The following is a 19,834-nucleotide window of genomic DNA, read 5'->3' as shown; positions in this document are numbered from 1 at the left end:
TCTGAGGTTAAAAAAATTAAAAGTGCTCTATTATTCTGTTGGAGAAGGCAGTGGCACCCCACTCCAGTACTCTTGCCTGGAAAATCCCATGGGTGGAGGAGCCTGGTAGGCTGCAGTCCACAGGGTCGCGAAGAGTCAGGCACGACTGAGCATCTTCACTTTCACTTTTCACTTTCATGCATTGGAGAAGGAAATGGCAACCCACTCCAGTGTTCTTGCCTGGAGAATCCCAGGGACGGGAGAGCCTGGTGGTCTGCCGTCTATGGGGTTGCAGTGAGTCGGACACGACTGAAGTGACTTAGCAGTAGCAGTATTATTCTATACACAATAGCAGCATTAATAGTTGATGTTTGAAAGTAAAAGTGTTAGTCCCTCAGTCGTGTCTGACTCTTTGCAACCCCGTGGACTGTAGCCCACCAGGCTTCTCTATCCATGGAATTCTCCAGGCAAGAATACTGGAGTGGATTGCCATTCCTTTCTCCAGGGGATCTTCCTGCCCCAGGGATTGAACCCAGGTCTCCTGCATTGCAGGCTGATTCTTTACCATCTGAGTCACCAGGGAAGCCCAGTTGGTGTTTGAAAGTGAGAGTGTTAGTTTCTCAGTCATGTCTGACTCTTTGTGACCCCATGGACTGTAACTCACCAGTCTCCTCTGTCTATGGAGTTCTCCAGGCAAGAATACAGGAGTGGTTGCCGTTTCCTTCTCCAAGGGATCTTCCTGATCCAGGGATCACCCCAGGTCCCTTGCATTGCAGGCAGATTCTTTTACTACTAGCGCCACCTGGGAAGCTGTAAAAAGCAGCCCAGTTGGCTTGGTTCCATTGGGACTCGAACCCAGGAGTTTACACACTTCTGTGTGTAAAGCAGACATGATAACCACTACTCTAGTTGGTGTTTATGTAACACTTAATTAGAGCATCTTCATATAGTAACTTATTTGCTCCTCAAAACAACCTTGTAAGACAGAGATTTCACTTCCATCTGAAAAAAATGATTTGTAGGAAATTGAGAGACTTCCTCAGGGGTCCTGATATTCAGATCCGGGATTCCAGGTCAGGCGTTTCATAGCCAGCTGGGCCCAACTTGGAAAGATGGGATTTAATTTCTTTGTCTGGAAACTCTCCAAGCTCCCGTTTCCTGAAGATCTTCCTTAGCACTGGGTTATGGGATACAGCATTTCCTTTTGCTGCTCACTTGTGCTGAAGCAAGAATTTTTTCCACTCATACCCAGAGGGAATTTCATATAGTAATTTTTTGGATTCAGTTAATATTTATTGGGAGTTCGCAGGGCTCGTGTCTCTCCACCAGATATCATAGAGCTGCAGGAGATAGTGAAGGTGAGGTCACTGCCTCTAGCCCTTGTTATCTTGTCTAGACAAGATAAACATCCACACACAGGTAAGTATTTACAAGGTTAGGTATTTCAAAGTAAGAAACTAAAAAATGTACCCATTTAGGAGGCGGATGAAGACAGTAGCTATCCTGGTCATCCTGCCATCCTGAAATTTAACAGTTTTCTGGTATTAAAAAAAAAAAATTGAGACACTAAAAAGCATGATCCTTTCATAGTTTGAAGTTCCTTATTTAAAGACCTAGGTGAATTATATATCAATATAATTATATCTCAATAAAACAGGGAGAAGAAAATTTTTTAAAAATAAAGACCTAGGTAATAATCCTTCTGAATTGTGAACCCTGAGAGATAGATACATAAATGCCTTCACTTTCTTTCTTTCTTTTTAATGTTCTGGCTATTTATTTACTTATTGGCTGTATTCCGAGTATGTGGGATGTTAATTTCCTGACCCGGGATTGAACCCATGCCCCCTGCAATAGAAGCACAGAGTCTTAACCACTGGACCACACTTCACACACAGTGAAGTCCCTGTTCCTTCACTTTCTGTCTTCAGCACCCAATATTGTGCCTGGTTGACTTTTTCAGAGTTCTGTCACATTTTTCTCATTTTTTTTCATTCCATTTTCTTGTAATTCCAAATCAAGGTGCCTGAGCCATCTCTGTCTAATCCTTCCATGCTGTCTGGATGAAGTTAAAGGGTATCCTGGAGACCTTTCTCTCTCGGAGGCCTGTTTTTAGGCACGGTGGGAGTTGGCCAGCTCCTCTGCACAGAGGCATCCTAACTCCCACTCAGTGTGATTGGTCTTCAGGTTGACTGTTGAACTCTAAATGGGTTGGATGGGCTTGCCTGATGACTGGTAAGTTTCCTTCAACTTTTCTTGTCCTAGGTTCCTATGCAGGAGCAGTGATTGCCATGCCGCTGGCTGGGGTGTTGGTCCAGTACATTGGATGGGCCTCTGTCTTTTATATTTATGGTGAGTGATTTGATTTCATGAGTTCCCATGGATAACTAGGTTTCCCAGGTGGCTCAGTGGTGAAGAATCCCCAGCCACTGCAGGAGATGCAGGAAATGGAGGTCTGATCCCCGGGTTGGGAAGATCCCCTGGAGGAGGGAATGGCAACCCACTTCAATATTCTTGCCTGGAGAATCCCATGGACAGAGGAGCCTGGTGGGCTACAATCCATAGGGTTACGAAGACTTGGACAGGACTGAACTGACTGAGCACACATGCGCACATGGGTAATTGATAGATATGACATTTGACTATCTAATGGGGTTGGCTTAAGAGTTTACTGTATGAAAATAGGGATCACTAAGACAAGTTTATCACATAAATGGAATACTTGTCTAACAATGATTCATTTAATGTGTATATAAAAGTTGATTTCTTAATGAGCAGAACATAATCTTTCTTTAAATACCAGTTAATAACATAATGACAGGAAAAAATCAACCAAATGCTTTCTCCTAGCTGAATATAGTGCCATTTGAGAATACTTTGAAATTTGACAAATTTAGAGATGGAAGAAAATGAGACGATATCATCAAGTTTTTGTTTTTCAATTGCAGGTATTTTGGGGATTATTTGGTACATGTTTTGGCTGTTGCAGGCCTATGAATGTCCAGCAGCTCACCCAACAATATCCCAGGAGGAGAGGACCTATATAGAGACAAGTATAGGAGAAGGAGCCAACTTGGTTAGTCTCAGTGTAAGTAGAAAGGGGGAGATGAAGACTTCCCTCTTTTTTATGAGTATTTCTTTCAGTGATTGTGTTAGCCTCATAAGAAAAATAATCTGTCAGTATATTCACTAAAAATCTCACTGTATTTTCACTTTCTAGAAATTTAATACACCATGGAAAAGATTTTTCACGTCATTGCCAGTGTATGCAATCATTGTGGCCAATTTTTGCAGAAGCTGGACATTTTATTTGCTGTTAATAAGTCAGCCTGCTTACTTTGAAGAGGTCTTTGGATTTGCAATAAGTAAGGTAAACATACAGATTCTTGAACTTTAAATCTCTTGCTTCTACTGTGAAAATCTTTGCTTGATAAAATAATTACATTACTGATCAAAATTCATAACAGTTCTGTGACACCTAATACCCTGGAGGTCAGACAAGTTATGCATTCTATGCACAATATACATAGCTATTTAATTTCTTCTTAGTAAGGATCAGAGCTGTATTAAGCTGCTTTTAAAGATTTATGTTCTCCCCATTCTCAAAGTGTTTCTGAAGCTGACTCAAGAACTGCATATTAGGCAAAGATCAAAAGATTTAAGGGTGCGAGGTTTTTTTTTTTTTTCCTATAAATTATTCAGGGAGGAGCAGTAAGAACCTTAAAGCTCATTTTGCAGATCACAGTCATAGCACTAATGACCAGTACTTTATGGTTTAGAAAGAACCTTTTACAGTGTCCCCAACCACTGCTATCAGGTTGCCTGTGTTTCAGGTAGGAAGAGTGTGGATGGTAAAACATAAGCTGTCATCCTGCAAGTATTAAGTCTCCTTCCCACAGGATAAAGAACAGAGGCCTAGTAGAGGTAGATATCCGCATAGCTACAGGTACTGTCAGAAGTGACTATGGAAGAGCTAGCACAACCAGCAGTGGCTGCCATCAGGGAGCACTCACTCTGTGCCAAGGCTCTAACTGCCATGTGCTAGGTACTTAAACACCCATTGGGTACTGGGACCTCTGTGAACGATTTTAAGACCTACCCATCCCAAGGAGCTTCCTATCTGGTAGAGGAGATGAGTAGGTCTATTCTTAAAGTTGTTCACTCATTCATTGTTTATTCATTACAAACTTCAGGCCTGTCTCAGTCCCATATAATTAGATGATTAAATTTGGTGGTGAGGGTGAGGGGTCAGTGGAGATGGTGAGGGTGTTAAAGAAGTACATCTTTCAGAAGTAGCTAAAAACAGCTCACTGTTTCTTTTCATTCCAGGTGGGTCTCTTGTCAGCAGTCCCACACATGGTTATGACGATCATTGTGCCTATTGGAGGACAATTGGCTGATTACTTAAGAAGCAGAAAAATTCTGACCACAACTGCTGTCAGAAAAATCATGAACTGCGGAGGTACTGTGGATTTCATAGGTGGCTTAAGCAGCTTTTATAGAATGAGATGAAACTGAATTGCAAACCATATTTTTGAGGTTATGTCGAAGCACTGAGAAGGCTCTTAAAGGCCCCTAAGTCCATCCCCTAGTTGATACTTGAGTGTCCTTCACACCCCTGCCTAGTGGTCATTCAGCCTGTACTTGTGCAACCTGAGATATGATGATTTGCAAATTCCTTGGCGCTCCAGCGGTTAGAACTTTGTGTTCTCACTGACAAGGGCCTGGGTTCAATCCCTGGTTGGGGCACTAAGATGTGGGGTACTATTTTGGTCATGTGGCCAAAAAAGAGATATTTTTTAAAAAGATATGACAGGGAAGCCTGGTGTGCTGCCGTTCATGGGGGCTCAAAGAGTCGGACATGACTGAGTGTCTGGACAACAATATAGAAGGTGGAAAGTGTGACTGAGGTAAAAAAATCCCAGTCTGGCTGAATTGGTTGCCTATGTGAACTTCAGGTTGTTTTAATATGAAATGAAAAAATGTCTCAGACCTTTCAATTCTAGTTCTTGTCAGCTTGGAATAGTTTCACTTCCTAGGATCTCTTGATTACCCATAAAGTTTAAATTTTATCCTTCAGCTCCTGAAACATATAGTCCTAGCATTTTCACTGTAGATAGGAGTCACTTATGCTCTTAAATGGTTTTTCTTTCTTTGAAAGTCCATTATTTGGCAAAAATCTTTTTTTTTTCCTTATTGATGAATCAGTGTATCATTTATAGATTTTATTCACACAATGCCTTTATTCTAATTCTTTTGGGGGAATGAACTTTCTGGTGCCACTTTTTTAATACTGTTAAGATAAGGGAAGTTTGAGCCATGTGCCTTGTTGTATAAGACAGGCCACTTCCAAAACACAAATAGTATACAATGGTGTGCGTGTGTGCATGTGCTCAGTCATGTCCAACTCTTTGCTACTCCCTAGACTATAGCCTGCCAGGCTCCTCTGTCTATGGAATCTTCCAGGCAAGAATACTGGAGTGGGTTGCCATTTCCTTCTCTAGGGGATCTTCCTGACTCAAGGATTGAACCCACTTCTCCTGCATCAGCAGGCGGATTCTTTACCGCTGAGCCACCTGGGAAGCGCTTATACCATTACTACTTGTTATTAATTTTGTTTCCACAATTTGAATTATATACAGGGAAAAATAACCTGCCAATGCAGGAGACACAAAAGACACCGGTTTGATCCCTGGGTCAGGAAGATCCCCTGGAGGAAGAAGTAGCAACCCACTCTAGTATTCTTGCTGGGATAATCCCATGGACAAAGGAGCCTGGGGGGCTGCTGTCCATGGGGTCACAAAGAGTCGGACATGACTGAAGTGACTGAGCATGAATGCATGGTTCACTTCAGTTGCTCAGTTGTGTCCGACTCTTTGCGACCGCATGGACTGCACCACTCCAGTCTTCCCTGTCCATCACCAGCTCCCGGAGCTTGCTCAAACTCATTTCCATCGAGTCGGTGATGCCATCCAACCATATCATCCTCTGTCATCCCCTTCTCCTCCTGCCTTCAATCTTTCCTAGCATCAGAGTCTTTTCTAAGGAGTCAGTTCTTCGCATCAGGTGGCCAGAGTATTGGAGCTTCAGCTTCAGCATCAGTCCTTCCAATGAATATTCAGGACTGATTTCCTTTAGGGTTGACTGACTTGATCTTGCTGTCCAAGGGACTCTGGCAGTTCAAAAGCAACAGTTCTTTGGTACTTAGCTTTCTTTATGATCCAACTTTCACATCCATACATGACTACTGGAAAAATCATAGCTTAGGCTAGAGAGTCCTTTGTCAGCAAAGTAGTGTCTCTGCTTTTTAATATGCTGTCTAGGTTTGTCATAGCTTTTCTTCCAAGGAGCAAAATTCCATGGCTGCAGTTACCATATGCAGTGATTTTGGAGCCTTAGGAAATTAAGTCTGTCACTGTTTCCATTGTTTCCCCATTTATTTGCCATGAGGTGATGGGACATGGATGCCCAGTAATGGTATAAAGTCCACAGTTTAAAAAAATATTGATTAATTAAAATTTAAAAACTTTTAAATACAATTTTGAAGCTTTTGTTCCATTTAGAATTGTTATAAAATAGTGGCTATGTTCTTCCTGTTGTACAACACACATCCTTGAGCCTGTCTCACATCCAGTAGTTTGTACCTTTCATTCCCTTACCCCTATACTGCCCCTCCCTCTCTCCATCCTCCCACTGGCAAGCACTAATTTATTCTCTGTATCAATGAGTCTGTGAAGCTCACAGCTTAAAAAGCACCTCTGTGCCCATAATTTCACTGATTCTCTTTAGATGACCATCTAAAACAATCATTGATGCTTGCCCTATTTCTATAATAGTTTTGAAGAATGGATTCAGAAAGGTAAGCGACTTATTAAGGTTTGCAAAAAAGTGCCTTGGCTTGTATTTCAACTTAATCTTGATTTTCCTTTCTTTCCTTTGCATTAATTATCGAGTTCCCACTACATACTTGCCAGGCTCTGTACTGTATCCATGGTACCTTCCCTGGATAATATCACAGTTTTGTTGGGGAAGGCAGAAACACAAATGAAAAACTACAGGGCAATGCTGGAAAGTTCTATGAAATGAGTAAGAAGAAGGAGATGTCAGCTTCAGTGGTGGTGAGTGGCAGGGTTGTCAGCTTCTAAAGCAATATTTGAACTGGATTTTAAAGAATAGTAAGATTTCTCCAGAAATAAGAAGTAAGTGATACGAGAGGAGTACTGCAGATGAAGGAACAGTCTGTGGAAATACAGTATGGGCACAAAACAGTGTTGTGATCAGGAAATGGTGGAGAGACATGTGCAACAGTAGAGGGCTTTCCATGGGCTTTGGATGGTGAGCAAGGGGGTTAGAGTGACAGAAAATGAAACTGGGACAGCAGGAGGAATTTATTATAGACACTGTACTTATAGTATGGAACCACTGACATACGTTTTAAGTAAAGGGGCAACTGATCAGATTTGTAGTTTATAAAAATAATGACCCAGAGAATGGATCAGAGGAAAAAGAGATGGGAAGACCAATAAAGAGGTTTTTGAAGTTGTCTGGGTGAGAGGTAGTGGAGTCCAGAACTAAGACAATGGTAGGGGAAGGAAAAGCAGATATTTCTAAGGCCAATGTCATGGATTCTTATCTGAAAACTGAAGAAAAAGAGAAAAGTCCAAGTTGATTCTGAGATTTCTGCTTTGAACATTCAATTACCATTTGTTGAGTCATGCCCATGGCGGGTGATCATGCTCAACACCTTATATATCCAATTTCAGTTAATCTTTTGCCTGTTTTGGAGTGAATATAGGGGACAGAGACTTGATTTGGGCCTGTTATCTTTGAGGTAACTCAAAGGACAATTGTGTAGCGATGTCTGGAATCAGCAGACGGTCTCTAGGATGAAGCATCATTTCACTGTCTTCTATCTCCCAGGGTACTTCCTGTCCCTGGAAACAGTACTTATATCATCTTTCTGTCTGCTATCAACTGAACATGTGTGTGTGTTTGTGTGTTGGTGAGAAGGATCTTCATCATTTCCTTACCCTTTTTTATTGTGCTGGATTCACTTATTTTGAATGAGAGAAGCAAAAAGTATTTCTGTCCCACTGTATTTTATGTGCAAATATCTCATGGCATTATAAAGAGGCCTGAAAGCTTGGTAAACTTCTGAAAAGGAAGAATTTTGCCTTATGCTTTACAGATGGTGAGGTTCTGCTTTTTGTTTCAGATATTCACTACTGCTTTCTAATCACTTTTGGCAATAATAATACTATTTTATTTTTAAATTTTATTTTTGTTTCGTTTTCTGTGAGAGACCATTGCTTGTGTAATCAATGGAGAATCACTGACGATCTTAGAAATGGCAGGGGGAACTACCCATGAACAACTGATAATAAACATTCCTCATCCCATGGGCATCATTGTACCTCCTGGGACTATACAGTGTTCAAGGCACACCAGGAAATTGTTGGAAAGCTCACAGAACACCTGGGTAATATTAGCAAAGTCGTGTAGTCAAGAAATATCCCTATAAGGTTGTAAATATTGTGCCAAAATATGTGTACTAAAAGCTTGGGTCCATGAAAATAAATTCTTTGTGATAAATTCATGAACTTGGGCTGACTGACATGAAAATGACATTTTCCCCTGCTGTTTCCATTCACAGGTTTTGGCATGGAGGCAACCTTGCTCCTCGTGGTTGGCTTTTCCCATACCAAAGGGATGGCTATCTCCTTTCTGGTGCTTGCTGTAGGATTTAGTGGTTTTGCTATTTCAGGTAAAGTGTCCTTTGGGTTTCCAAATCTTTTCCATAGATTCAGCAAGACTTGGGAGAAAGGAAGGAAAGGATATTGAGCATCTACCTTTGGCAGCCAGGCCATTCCCAAGGATCAGGGCCACTGGCTAGAGATTTTCATCTAGTGGGGATGATTTTGAGTATCACTGAGAACTGGTCTTAGGAGCCCAGCCAAGCTGGAATTATCATTACTTTCTCCATCTTGGGAAAGACAACATGCAGATACCCTCTCTGGGGCCTGGGCAGAATGTGTGTTGCTGGGCAAAGTGGCACCTTCATACTTTAGCACCAGGCCACCCGACCTACCAGAGGCTCTTGTTACTTTTTTGATTCTCACTTCCTATAGGAGAACTGCTAACATTAACTCACAATCAAATGATGTAGTCATTTGTAAAGTTATAGAATCAGAAGGGCTTCCCAGGTGGCGCTAGTGGTAAAGAATCTGTCTGCCAATGCAGAAGGTGCCAGGAATGTGGATTCAGTCCCTGGGTTGGGGAGATCCCCTGGAGGAGGAAATGGCAACCCACCCCAGTATTCTTGCCTGGAGAATTGCAAGGACAGAGGAGCCTGGTGGGCTACAGTCCAGGAGGTCACAAAGAGTTGGACATGACTGAGCACATGCATACACACACATAGAATCAGAAAGTTTTAAGGATGCAATTTTTCTTTAGTTTTCTGTCTTCTCCATGGCTTTCATTTTCCAAACAAGGACATGCAGGTCCGGAGAGGTGATGTGACTTGCTAAGCCAGCAAGACTTAAGAAGAATAGTAATGATGATGTGAGCTAACATTGATCAGGCACAAACTCTGTGCTGGGGGCTGTTCACAACCCACTCTTGTGTATTAATCCCTGCAATTCTGACAGCTACCCTAGGGCCTTCAGTCTCCCCATTTTATAGAAGCAGAAACCAGCTACTGTATGAGAGGTAACAGTGCTAGCATATTACAGACTTCAGAAGTTCCCTGTGCAAAACTGGGTGAAAAAGCAAAACTTAGGGATTTTTTTCCCCTATCTTTAAAAAAGATTGTAATACTAAAAATTGTCATTTAATGGAACATTTGACATTGCATGTCTGACAACATTGTGAAGCAAATGATATTACCATTATTTTACTGAGGAATAACTTAAAGCTCAGGAAAATGAAGGACTTTCCTATTGTTATACAACTGGAGACAAAGGAAGAACTAAGGTGCAGTCCTGCCTGGTCTTCATGCCTGAGCTCTTTCCATGATTCTGGGCTGTCTTAAAGATCAAACAGGGTGATAATATCCTAGAACAGAAAAGCACCCAACCTCTGGTCAAAACTACTCTTAAAACAGGGTCTTGGTCTTATCAAAATACAGCTGACCCTTGAACGATGTGGGGGTTATAGGTGCTGATCCCCCAACCTGCACAGTCAAAAATCTGACTATATGGGAGTGGGTAGCCTTTCCCTTCTCCAGGGAATCTTCCCAACCCAGGGATTGAACCCGGGTCTCCTGCATTGCAGGTGGATTCTTTACCAGCTGAGCCACAAGGGAAGCCCAAAATACTGGAGTGGGTAGCCCATCCCTTCTCCAGTGGAACTTCCCAATCCAGGAATCAAACCAGGGTTTCTTGCATTGCAGGCAGATTCTTTACCAACTGAGCTATGAGGGAAGCCCTCTGTATAAAGTATTCCCCTGCGTCCTGGGTTTTGTTGTATCCTCGATTTTGCATCTGAGGAGTCAGTCAACCACAGATCCTGAGCATGCATGCTTGCATGCTTAGTTGCTCAGTCGTATCTGACTTTTTGCGACCCTGTGAACTGTACACCACCAAGCTCCTCCGTCCATGGAATTTTCCAGACAAGAATACTGGAGCGGGTTGCTATTTCTTCCTCCTAGCGATCTTTCCGACTCAGGGATTGAACCCATGTCTCCTGCATCTCCTGCAATACTGTAGTATTTACTGCTGAGAACTAAATCTGCCTGTAACTAGACCCATGCAGCTCCAACCCACTTTGTTCAAGGGTCAACTATAAATAGAGCTGATGAATAGTTAAAGTGGAAAAAAATGTTTGCACTTAAAGTAGCTTGAAGCTAACAACTTGGGTTTAGGGATGCAAAGACCTAGGTGTAAGGCCCCTCTTTAGTCCTTACTATTTACAGAAGGCAAAAAAAAAAAAAAAAAAAAGCTGAGTTATTTAAATTCTCAGCCTCAGTTTACTTATCTAGAGACTGGAGAGATATAATGGCAACTTCATAGGGTTGTTGGGAGATTGCGATGAACTGAGGTCATTCTCTCATTCCTTCACACTTCCCAAGAGTCAGACACTGTTCTTGGCGCAGCAGATACTGCAGTGAAAAAAAGAAAAGTTTCTGTCCTTATAAAGTTTACATTCTAGTGGAAATAAAGCTTTTGAAGATCTTAGTCTCAGTACCAGATGCATAAAACAATTTAAAAATATTCACTACAGTTGTTCAATTATTATTCAATCTAGCCCAAAACTTCTCAAAATTTAATGGTGCATACAAGTCACCTTACTGCTACTGCTAAGTCACTTCAGTCATGTCCGACTCTGTGCGACCCCATAGACAGCAGCCACCAGGCTCCCCATCCCTGGGATTCTCCAGGCAAGAACACTGGAGTGGGTTGCCATTTCCTTCTCCAATGCATGAAAGTGAAAAGTCAAAGTGAAGTTGCTCAGTCGTGTCCAACTCTTAGTGACCCCATGGACTGCAGCCTACCAGGCTCTTCCATCCATGGGATTTTCCAGGCAAGAGTACTGGAGTGGCGTGCCATCGCCTTCTCCAACAAGTCACCTTAGGATCTTGCAAAAATGCAGATTCTGATTTAGCCAGTGTAGAGTGGAGCCTGAGATCCTGCATTTCGAGCAGGCTCCCCAGTGAAGTTGACGCCACTGATCAATAGTCCACACTTTGAATAGCAAGGATAGAATTGTTCCCAGCAGGATGTTAAGGGACATCTTCTTTTGATAGCTCTGTAATGCAAAAGAGATTCATATCCTGTCCACAGAGATATTGAAATATTCAGGCTCATATTGTCCCCAGATTGCCAGTTTAAGCGACAATCAGACGGAGAGAAATTTTTTTTTTCAGCATTTACACCATGCTGGTCACTTTTAAGGTATGAACTCATTTAATCCCTGTAGCAGCCTGATGAGAAGAGTATTGCTATGTTCATTTTACTAGTGAGGACACTGAGGCTTGGAGAGGTGACTTAACTTACTCAGGTAAATTAAATGATTAGGATTGGAATAAAGGTTTATCTGATTCAACAGTGAGACTATGGGAGGGACTATGGTCATGGGGAGGACGATTCCTTAGGATCGGCTGTATGTCAACTTTATAAGGAGTTAATAGGGATGCTAAGGGAGACTTGCTCAGTTTAGGGACTGATTATAAATAGGAGAGCTGAGGCAGGTGAGATTAGAAAGGTACAAAGAATGGGTGATATCTGCTTTAGAAGATGTCCTGTGTAGAGAAGACAGACTCTCAACTTGTGTGTAACTTGCTTTATGTGTCTGCTTCAAAAAAACAAACAAAAAAAATCTATTAGTATCTCAGTTTCTCAATGATATTTCCCCCAAACCCCAGGATTATGTAGCTAGAAACTGAAATGGCTTTTCTCATATTATCTTTAGCTGAACGCAGATGTCTAGGCTTTGTATCAGAATATAATACTCGCCAATCATATTAATTGCTTCTTATCTCTGGGTTCTTTTCTAATAAAGTGTTTATCACATTCAAATAAACAGTAAGATTAATTAATCTTGCAGCTGTTTTATATTCTGATTTTCTGCCACTTTGATCTGCAAGAGAAGGTGTGTTTATTCCAGAAAGGTTTTCTTAAAATTCTCTCTGAACAGAGGTAAGAAATAAAACAAGCAGCCAATAGGCTGGATTAGAAAAAGAATTTTTTTAAATTATATTTTTAGTTCTTTGCACAAAATAGAGCATTAAAAAGCAAGACAAGGGAAAATAAAAATATGAGTAAATAAAACCTATAACCCCCTGCTGTAATTTCAGAGTTCAAGTTGGTAATTAATTAAATAATTATATATTGAGTACCTACTATGTGCCAGACACTTTGCCAGCTCAGGAAAGTAAACTGGGTAGATAGATGTTGTACTGAAAAGAACCTGATGTTGGCTTTCACCTCCTTGAACCTATGTAATTGACATATATTATTTATCTTAATTCTTACAACAGTTTTATAAGAATGATTATCCCAGTTTATAGATGAAGAAGCTGAGGTTCAGAAAGATTAAATCATTTGTCCAGGTTTGCATCTCAATTAAAAAGCCAGATCCAAGGTCTGACTCTAAAATGCAACCGTGGGCTACACTGGCAGAATTGGTTCCCAGTGCCTGATGCCTCCTCTTTCAAAGCCTTGTCCTTCCTCTGCCTTCCTGCTTCCTTCATTCCACTCATCCTTTTCTCCTGAAAAACAGATGAATAGTGAGGTACTGGTGATTTTTTATTTTACCACTCCTTGCAGCATTACCTATTCATTAAAGACCCCAGAGTGACGGGTGTGTTTTACAGTGGCAGCAACAGCAGCGATGCTGATATTGCTGATATAACCGTGATAGTTACTAGAGCTCAGCTGTTGCCAAGAGCTCTCGCATACATATTTCCCCGAAGTCTCATCTCACAGCATCTTTATGAGTTAAGGAGTAATATGACCCTCAAAATAGAGATGAGGAAACAAAGTCCTAAAGATGACTTGTTTAAGAGATAAGAATAAGATTCGAATCCAGATTTACAAATTCCAAATCAAGTATGTATGTGGAAGTGTTTTGTAAATTACAGAGGATCCTGCAAATGTTTGTATAAATTTTTCTTATCCAAAAAGAGCCCTTTATAATATGCCATGTGGTACTAAGGCAGACCTACCTGTGGCGGCCTTTTGGGAGTGAGCTGAGAGCTAGGAAGGAGGATATTACGAAGCAAGATTTAGTTTTAATCACACTGTATGTGATTGTGTGGGCTTACCTGGTGGCTCGGTGGTAAAGAATCTGCCTGCAGTGCAGGGTTAAGAAGATCCCCTGGAGAAGGAAATGGCAACCCACTCCAGTATTCTTGCCTGGGAAATCCCATGGTCAGAGGAACCTGGAGGGCTATAGTTCATGGGTTGCAAAAGAGTCGAATACGACTTAGGGACTAAACAACAACAATGTAATTGTGTGATTGCTTACTCTGAATAAATGTGATCCAGGCTGTGCTTTTCAGTATTGCCCCAAACACCATTATTTTGGGGTTTCAAGCCGAGAAGGTAGAGGTGCCATAATTCTCCCCATGAAGAACCCGTTGTAGCCGTTACTAATCAATCACAGCATGGTTTTCTGCTATGACCAGACGCAGCCTGACAATTCTCAAGCCAGCCCTTTTGGTACAGGTATCCATTAGTAGAGGAAAGAGATTGATGAGAGTTGGGGAAAGCTAAATATTTTCCAAAATGTATTTGGATTTCTGTTCCTGAGTCTGATTTTGAGATGTTTGGATTCACTATAGGTTTCAATGTCAACCACTTGGATATTGCCCCTCGCTATGCCAGCATTCTCATGGGAATCTCAAATGGAGTGGGAACCCTCTCTGGAATGGTCTGTCCCCTTATTGTGGGTGCAATGACCAAGCACAAGGTAATGGTTTCCTTTGGGGTTGTGGGTTACAGTATGAGAGGACCGAAATACTGCACAAAGTCTCAAGGCCCTATCCCAGCCTGTGTAAAGTGTATGTCCTTGACTTGGCTGAGTCACTTGAGCTTCTATTTTTTTTCATTTTTCTTCTTCTTTTAAAAAAGTATCATTTATTGATGGCAGCAGGACTGACTGATGTTTGGTTCTATGTTTCTTTTTTTTTTTTTTATTTTATTTTTAAACTTTACATAATTGTATTAGTTTTGCCAAATATCCAAATGAATCCGCCACAGGTATACATGTGTTCCCCATCCTGAACCCTCCTCCCTCCTCCCTCCCCATTCCATCCCTCTGGGTCTATGTTTCTTAAACTGAGAAATAGAAGTGGGGTGTGTGTGTGTAGAAGAAGTGATAATACCATAAAGACTGTTTAAAGACACAAAAAGAAACTGAGGCAATCAATTCAGGATAAATAAATTACCCAAGGTTGTTTTATAATTCCAAGTAATTAGACTTTATCGCCATTTCCAATTATTGCTTAGCATGCTCCAGCATGAAAATATCAGTGCAGTTATACTTCCTTATTATGAAGAAAACAAACAAGACATTAATGACCCTTCCTAAGAACCTACGCAGGTGTGGCAGCAGGTCATTACTGCAGGTTTGTGTATTTAGACTAAGGTGGGTAGTACAGGAGGATCCCAGATCCGTCCAGAATTCAGCCACAGGCCAGATGGTTTCTTCATCTCTGTCTTTGAAAGGGTTTTAGATATGCTGCCTTCTGCAAATTAACATTGTTTGATACTCTGGCATTTTTACCCAACTATTTCTTTATTGTTGCATATCCTATTAAAAATATAACTTCAGAAATCCTCCCAGTTTCTTGGAGAAGAAAGTGTGGGATAACATTTCTTATCTTTTGATAGAAAAGAAAGGTGGGCTCTGGTGACTTTACAGGCAGAGGATCCAAACTCTCTCTCTGTTCATGAGACAATAGGATTGGTAATATGATTATTAATTCTGTTAGTAAATCTTTCAACGCAAATTCCCATTATTTTTTATACAATATATTTTCACAGAAAATACGATTATACATAAGCTACTGGGCAGTACAAACTGAGCATTTTCGTGACTCAAATTGTCATATATCCAAAGCAAGCAAGAAGGAGACCTCTGATATTTACAATGGTGGGTTCCTAAAGCAAATTTAATTTAACCTCATTTGTATATTTAGGAGAGCTGTGAAATGGTGCAGCAAGGATCTTACAGGATGTTTATTTTATAAAATATTTTTCTAAATTAAAAAAAAATGCATATTCACTGTAGTCTTAACTTTGATTTTTTAAACACTCAAATTCCATTTGGGTCCTGGGCATGCATCTGCCACATGTCTTCCCAAGAAGCACGGCATTGCTTTGCGGTGACTAAGTGCTTTTGTCCCAGCGGAGGACTCCAGAAGACACTGTTCATTTCTGTTTTGGGTTAAAATATTAATTGGTACTGTTTCCTTGTTCAGACCCGTGAGGAGTGGCAGAATGTGTTCCTCATAGCTGCCTTGGTGCACTACAGTGGTGTCATCTTCTATGGGGTCTTTGCTTCTGGGGAGAAACAGGAGTGGGCAGACCCCGAAAACCTTTCTGAGGAGAAGTGTGGAATCATTGACCAGGATGAATTAGCTGAGGAGACAGAACTCAACTATGAGAGTTTTGCAAGTCCCAGAAAGATGTCATATGGAGCCACCACCCAGAATTGTGAAGTCCAGAGAAAGGAGTGGAGAGGACAGAGAGGAGTGACCCTCAACGAGGAAGAGCTGACATCCTACCAGAATGAAGGGGAAAACTTCTCAGATGCATCCTAATGTCTGAGGGGCACTTCCGGCTCCTCCGCACTTTAGAACCAGAAAGTATCCATACCCATTGTTTTCTCCATAGGCTGGCTTGCCAGGGGGTTAACTCTAGGGACGTTGTTGCACGTGGGGGAGCAGGGAGAGATTTACTCAGCAGTAGGGAAACAACTTGCTCTAAGTTCATAAAACGTATGGCTATAAGTTTTTTGATTTGCAGTTGATTCTTCTCTCAAAGAATAAACTATTCAGGAAGGAATGATTGGAAGAATAAGAGACAAAATGCCATGTTTTTCAAAGAAAAATGGAAGGAAATGGGGATATTTGGCCTGGAGGAGAGAAAAAAATAGCTGTTACTACCTGTATGAGAGCAGCCATGCAGGGGTGGGTTTCCTATTCCTAATAAAGGCCACTGCTTTCAAAGGCCCTGTATTGTGCCAGATGCTTTATTACATTCTCATTTAATCTCCACACCCCATGACATAACAATTCTTATCCCCATTTTACAACTGAGGAAAAGAAAGCAACAAAAGACGGACTTGCTCAGGGTCATCCTGCCAGAGGCAGTGCTGAGATTGTGTGCATGCATGCATGCTCAGCCATGTCCGATTCTTTGCAATCCCATGGACTTCAGCCCTTCAGGCTCCTCTGTTCATGGGATTTCCAGAGAAGAATACTGGAGTGGGTTGCCATTTCCTACTCCAAGTGTTGAGATTGGTGGAGTCCAAAATAGATGTCAGTTTTGGAGAAGAAGGTTTTGCTTCAGGTTAGAAGAGATATTTTTAATAATGAAAACTGTAAATGGAGTGGGTTGTCATGTGCATAATTCCCTATCTTGGCAGGCATGGAGGATGGAAAACATTTGGGTTGATGTGGCAGAGAACATTCAAACATCATATGGGGGACTGGATTCAAACATCCTTAGGGCCCTAGGTAATCTGAGAGCCAAATGAGTCTGTGAATTCATATGCATGTGAAAGTTGCTTAGTCGTGTCCATCTCTTTACGACCCCCACGGACTGTAGCCTGCCAGGCAACTCCATCCATGGGATTTTCCAGGCAAGAATACTGGAGTGGGTTGCCATTTCCTTCTCCAGAGGATCTTCCCAACCCAGGGATCAAACGCAGGTCTCCTGAATTGCAGGCAGACTCTTTACCATCTGAGCCACCAGGGAAACTCATAACATGAATTCATACTTTTCTTATTTTTTTTAATAACAAGAGTCACAGACTATATGAGAGATTCAAATAGGTTAAAAAAAGAAGAAGAGGAAAAATGAAAAACTTAGCAAAATAGCAAAGTTCCAGGAATCTGATGGTCAGAATGGCTGAGAAGAAATAAACTAAATTTTAGGCCTTCAGGGAATTCCCTGGCATCCTGTGGTTAGGACTCTGCCATTCCACTGCAGGGGTCCCAGTTCAATCCCTGGTCAGGGAAGTAGGGTCCTACAAACTGTGTAGTGTGAGCTAAAAAATACAATTTAAACCCATCATAATGTCAAGAATGTGGTTAAATAATGTCCCAAATTACTTGTAAATCTTTAAGACATTTAGTAATTTAAGAAGTTGGTTCATGCATTGTATTAGGTAAAATTCTCTTAGAAGAGTCCTCTATTTAAAAAAAAAAATGTATGTCTTTAGCCGTTTTGGCTGGTGATACTAGGAAGCTTGATCAATTAGACAAAATTATGATTGAAGTATTCCTAATGACTTTACTCAGAATGATATTCAGAGAAACCACAATAACATAGCAGTAGTTAAACAGTGAAACACTGAACGTAAACATCTGGGACAACTAGATCCACAGTTAGTGCTGAAAAACTTATCTTTGCATAAGGCAATCACATGGATACTCTCTAAATATATTTTAAAATTTAATGATATTTGAAAACAATATTGGCATGTAAAAATGTTGCTTGAAAATAAAATTATTTTCCTTTTTATTTTTTTTGAAATTTTTAATTCTAATTTCAGAAGAAAAAGATAGTATTATAGAAAAAAATGGTAGATTTTCTTATAGTTTGTTATTGTAGGATTTTTTTTTCTAATTTCTTCCGTATATATGTATTTCTGGCCCCTAACTGTATCAGCAGAATTGTAATGTATTTTATAAAAAGAATACTTTTGGGGGGAAAATGCCTGACTATCAAATAGTATTATTTATGTCATTGGTATATCATTTATGTTATTATATGTATTTAAATCTCTTTAGTGAAACTATGTAACTTAGAACAATTCCTGGCACATAGAAAGTGCTCAATAAACATTACTTATCATCATCATTATCATCTTTTAACCTTTTTTGGGTTGAAAAGAAAGCATGCTGTTTCATTTTCACTCTTGACAGGATTTATTGTGAAAGTCGTGCGTTTTCTAAGTAAAAAAAACCCAGAAATTTATGGTAGCCAGTGTTTTCTTTTTTCCTTCTGTTAATGAAGTCAATAACTATTTTAAGAACTCATGGTAATCCTTAAGGCAATATTGCAGATTGTGACACAAAGTTGTACTTACTCCAACATTTGAAGTCAGCAGCATATGTAGAAATTTGACAAATTACTTTGATAAATCAAAGCCTTTAGGGCACCTGTCACTTGTCCTTACAGTATTTAAAAAATGGGGTCCTAAGTCATGGTGTTAAAAACTAGAAAACACATTATTTTGTTGTGATGGGTTTAGTAAAGGTTGCAATGAGCAAATAATTATATTGGAACATCAGGCAAGTGTATTGAATGGTTTGCAAGTTACTGTACGTTTTGCTGCAAATATCCATTTGTAGGCCAGTTCTTAAAGGCAAACTATGGATTCTAGCAAGAAGGGAAGGAGACCTGAGGTGCTAGATTCTTGAGACGAGAAAGTTTGACTGGTCCTTTTTAAACAATGAAAGTTTTGGAACATGAACATAACAAGAAAAATAGTAATTGTTTAAGAAATAAGGACACATTTATTATCCCTGCCTGGGTGTTAAATTCAAAGTAAAAATTGGAACTTACTATTTCTATTTCACACTGATTCCTTCTGAGCTCAACAGACCTTTTCCTCCCTCTCTGTTTCTTATCTCAGTTAATTACATCACCCTTTCACTGGAAATAAATCTTTGAGTCATCTTTGACTTTTAAGAAAGTGGCCTTTTCTCTCTTCTCTGCCAAGTCCACTTAATTTTATTTTCAATCTGGAGCTCAATGTCTTACATCACTTTTGGAAAATTTTCAGCCATTCTGTCTTACTATACTGATTTTGGCCTCTTTTTTCTGTAGGCTCTTTCTGAGAACCCAGAACGGATGCTAGTCTTCGGGTAGCACTCTGACCATCACTTCTGTATTTTCCATCCTTTTTGTCTCTATCTGTGTTATTCTGGATATTTTCTGACTTATTTTTAAGTTCTTTATTTCTCTCTCTACAAGGTTCAGTCTAGTAAAACTCCACTCATTGTGTTCTTAATTTCAGTTATTGTGTTTTCAATTTTAGAACATTTAGTGGTTCTTTTTCAATCCTGCTATATCCTTAAATAAAATATTTCCAGTTCTCTGCTGAAATTTTCAACACTGTATTTTATTTCCTGGAACTCAAGGAGCTAATTATTTTAAAGTCTGATCAGTGTCACTATCTG

The 19,834-nt window shown here is 40.3% G+C and overlaps 1 protein-coding gene across 1 annotated transcript in view; it reads left to right on the top strand.

Moving 5' to 3' along the window:
* SLC17A8 (solute carrier family 17 member 8) overlaps positions 1-17,298 on the top strand; it is a 42,188-nt gene extending 24,890 nt beyond the window's left edge. The window contains exons 6-12 of the mRNA XM_006050112.4: positions 2,245-2,331; positions 2,928-3,067; positions 3,200-3,349; positions 4,309-4,441; positions 8,633-8,743; positions 14,261-14,388; positions 15,902-17,298. Coding sequence (XP_006050174.2) covers positions 2,245-2,331; positions 2,928-3,067; positions 3,200-3,349; positions 4,309-4,441; positions 8,633-8,743; positions 14,261-14,388; positions 15,902-16,243 — 1,091 coding nt within the window. The 3' untranslated portion in view covers positions 16,244-17,298. The remainder of the gene's footprint in view (positions 1-2,244; positions 2,332-2,927; positions 3,068-3,199; positions 3,350-4,308; positions 4,442-8,632; positions 8,744-14,260; positions 14,389-15,901) is intronic.
* Positions 17,299-19,834: the final 2,536 nt, after the last annotated feature.

This window comes from Bubalus bubalis, chromosome 4 (genome assembly GCF_019923935.1).
Source record: "Bubalus bubalis isolate 160015118507 breed Murrah chromosome 4, NDDB_SH_1, whole genome shotgun sequence".
Lineage (NCBI taxonomy): Eukaryota > Metazoa > Chordata > Mammalia > Artiodactyla > Bovidae > Bubalus > Bubalus bubalis.
This window is presented reverse-complemented; position numbering and strand designations above follow the sequence as displayed.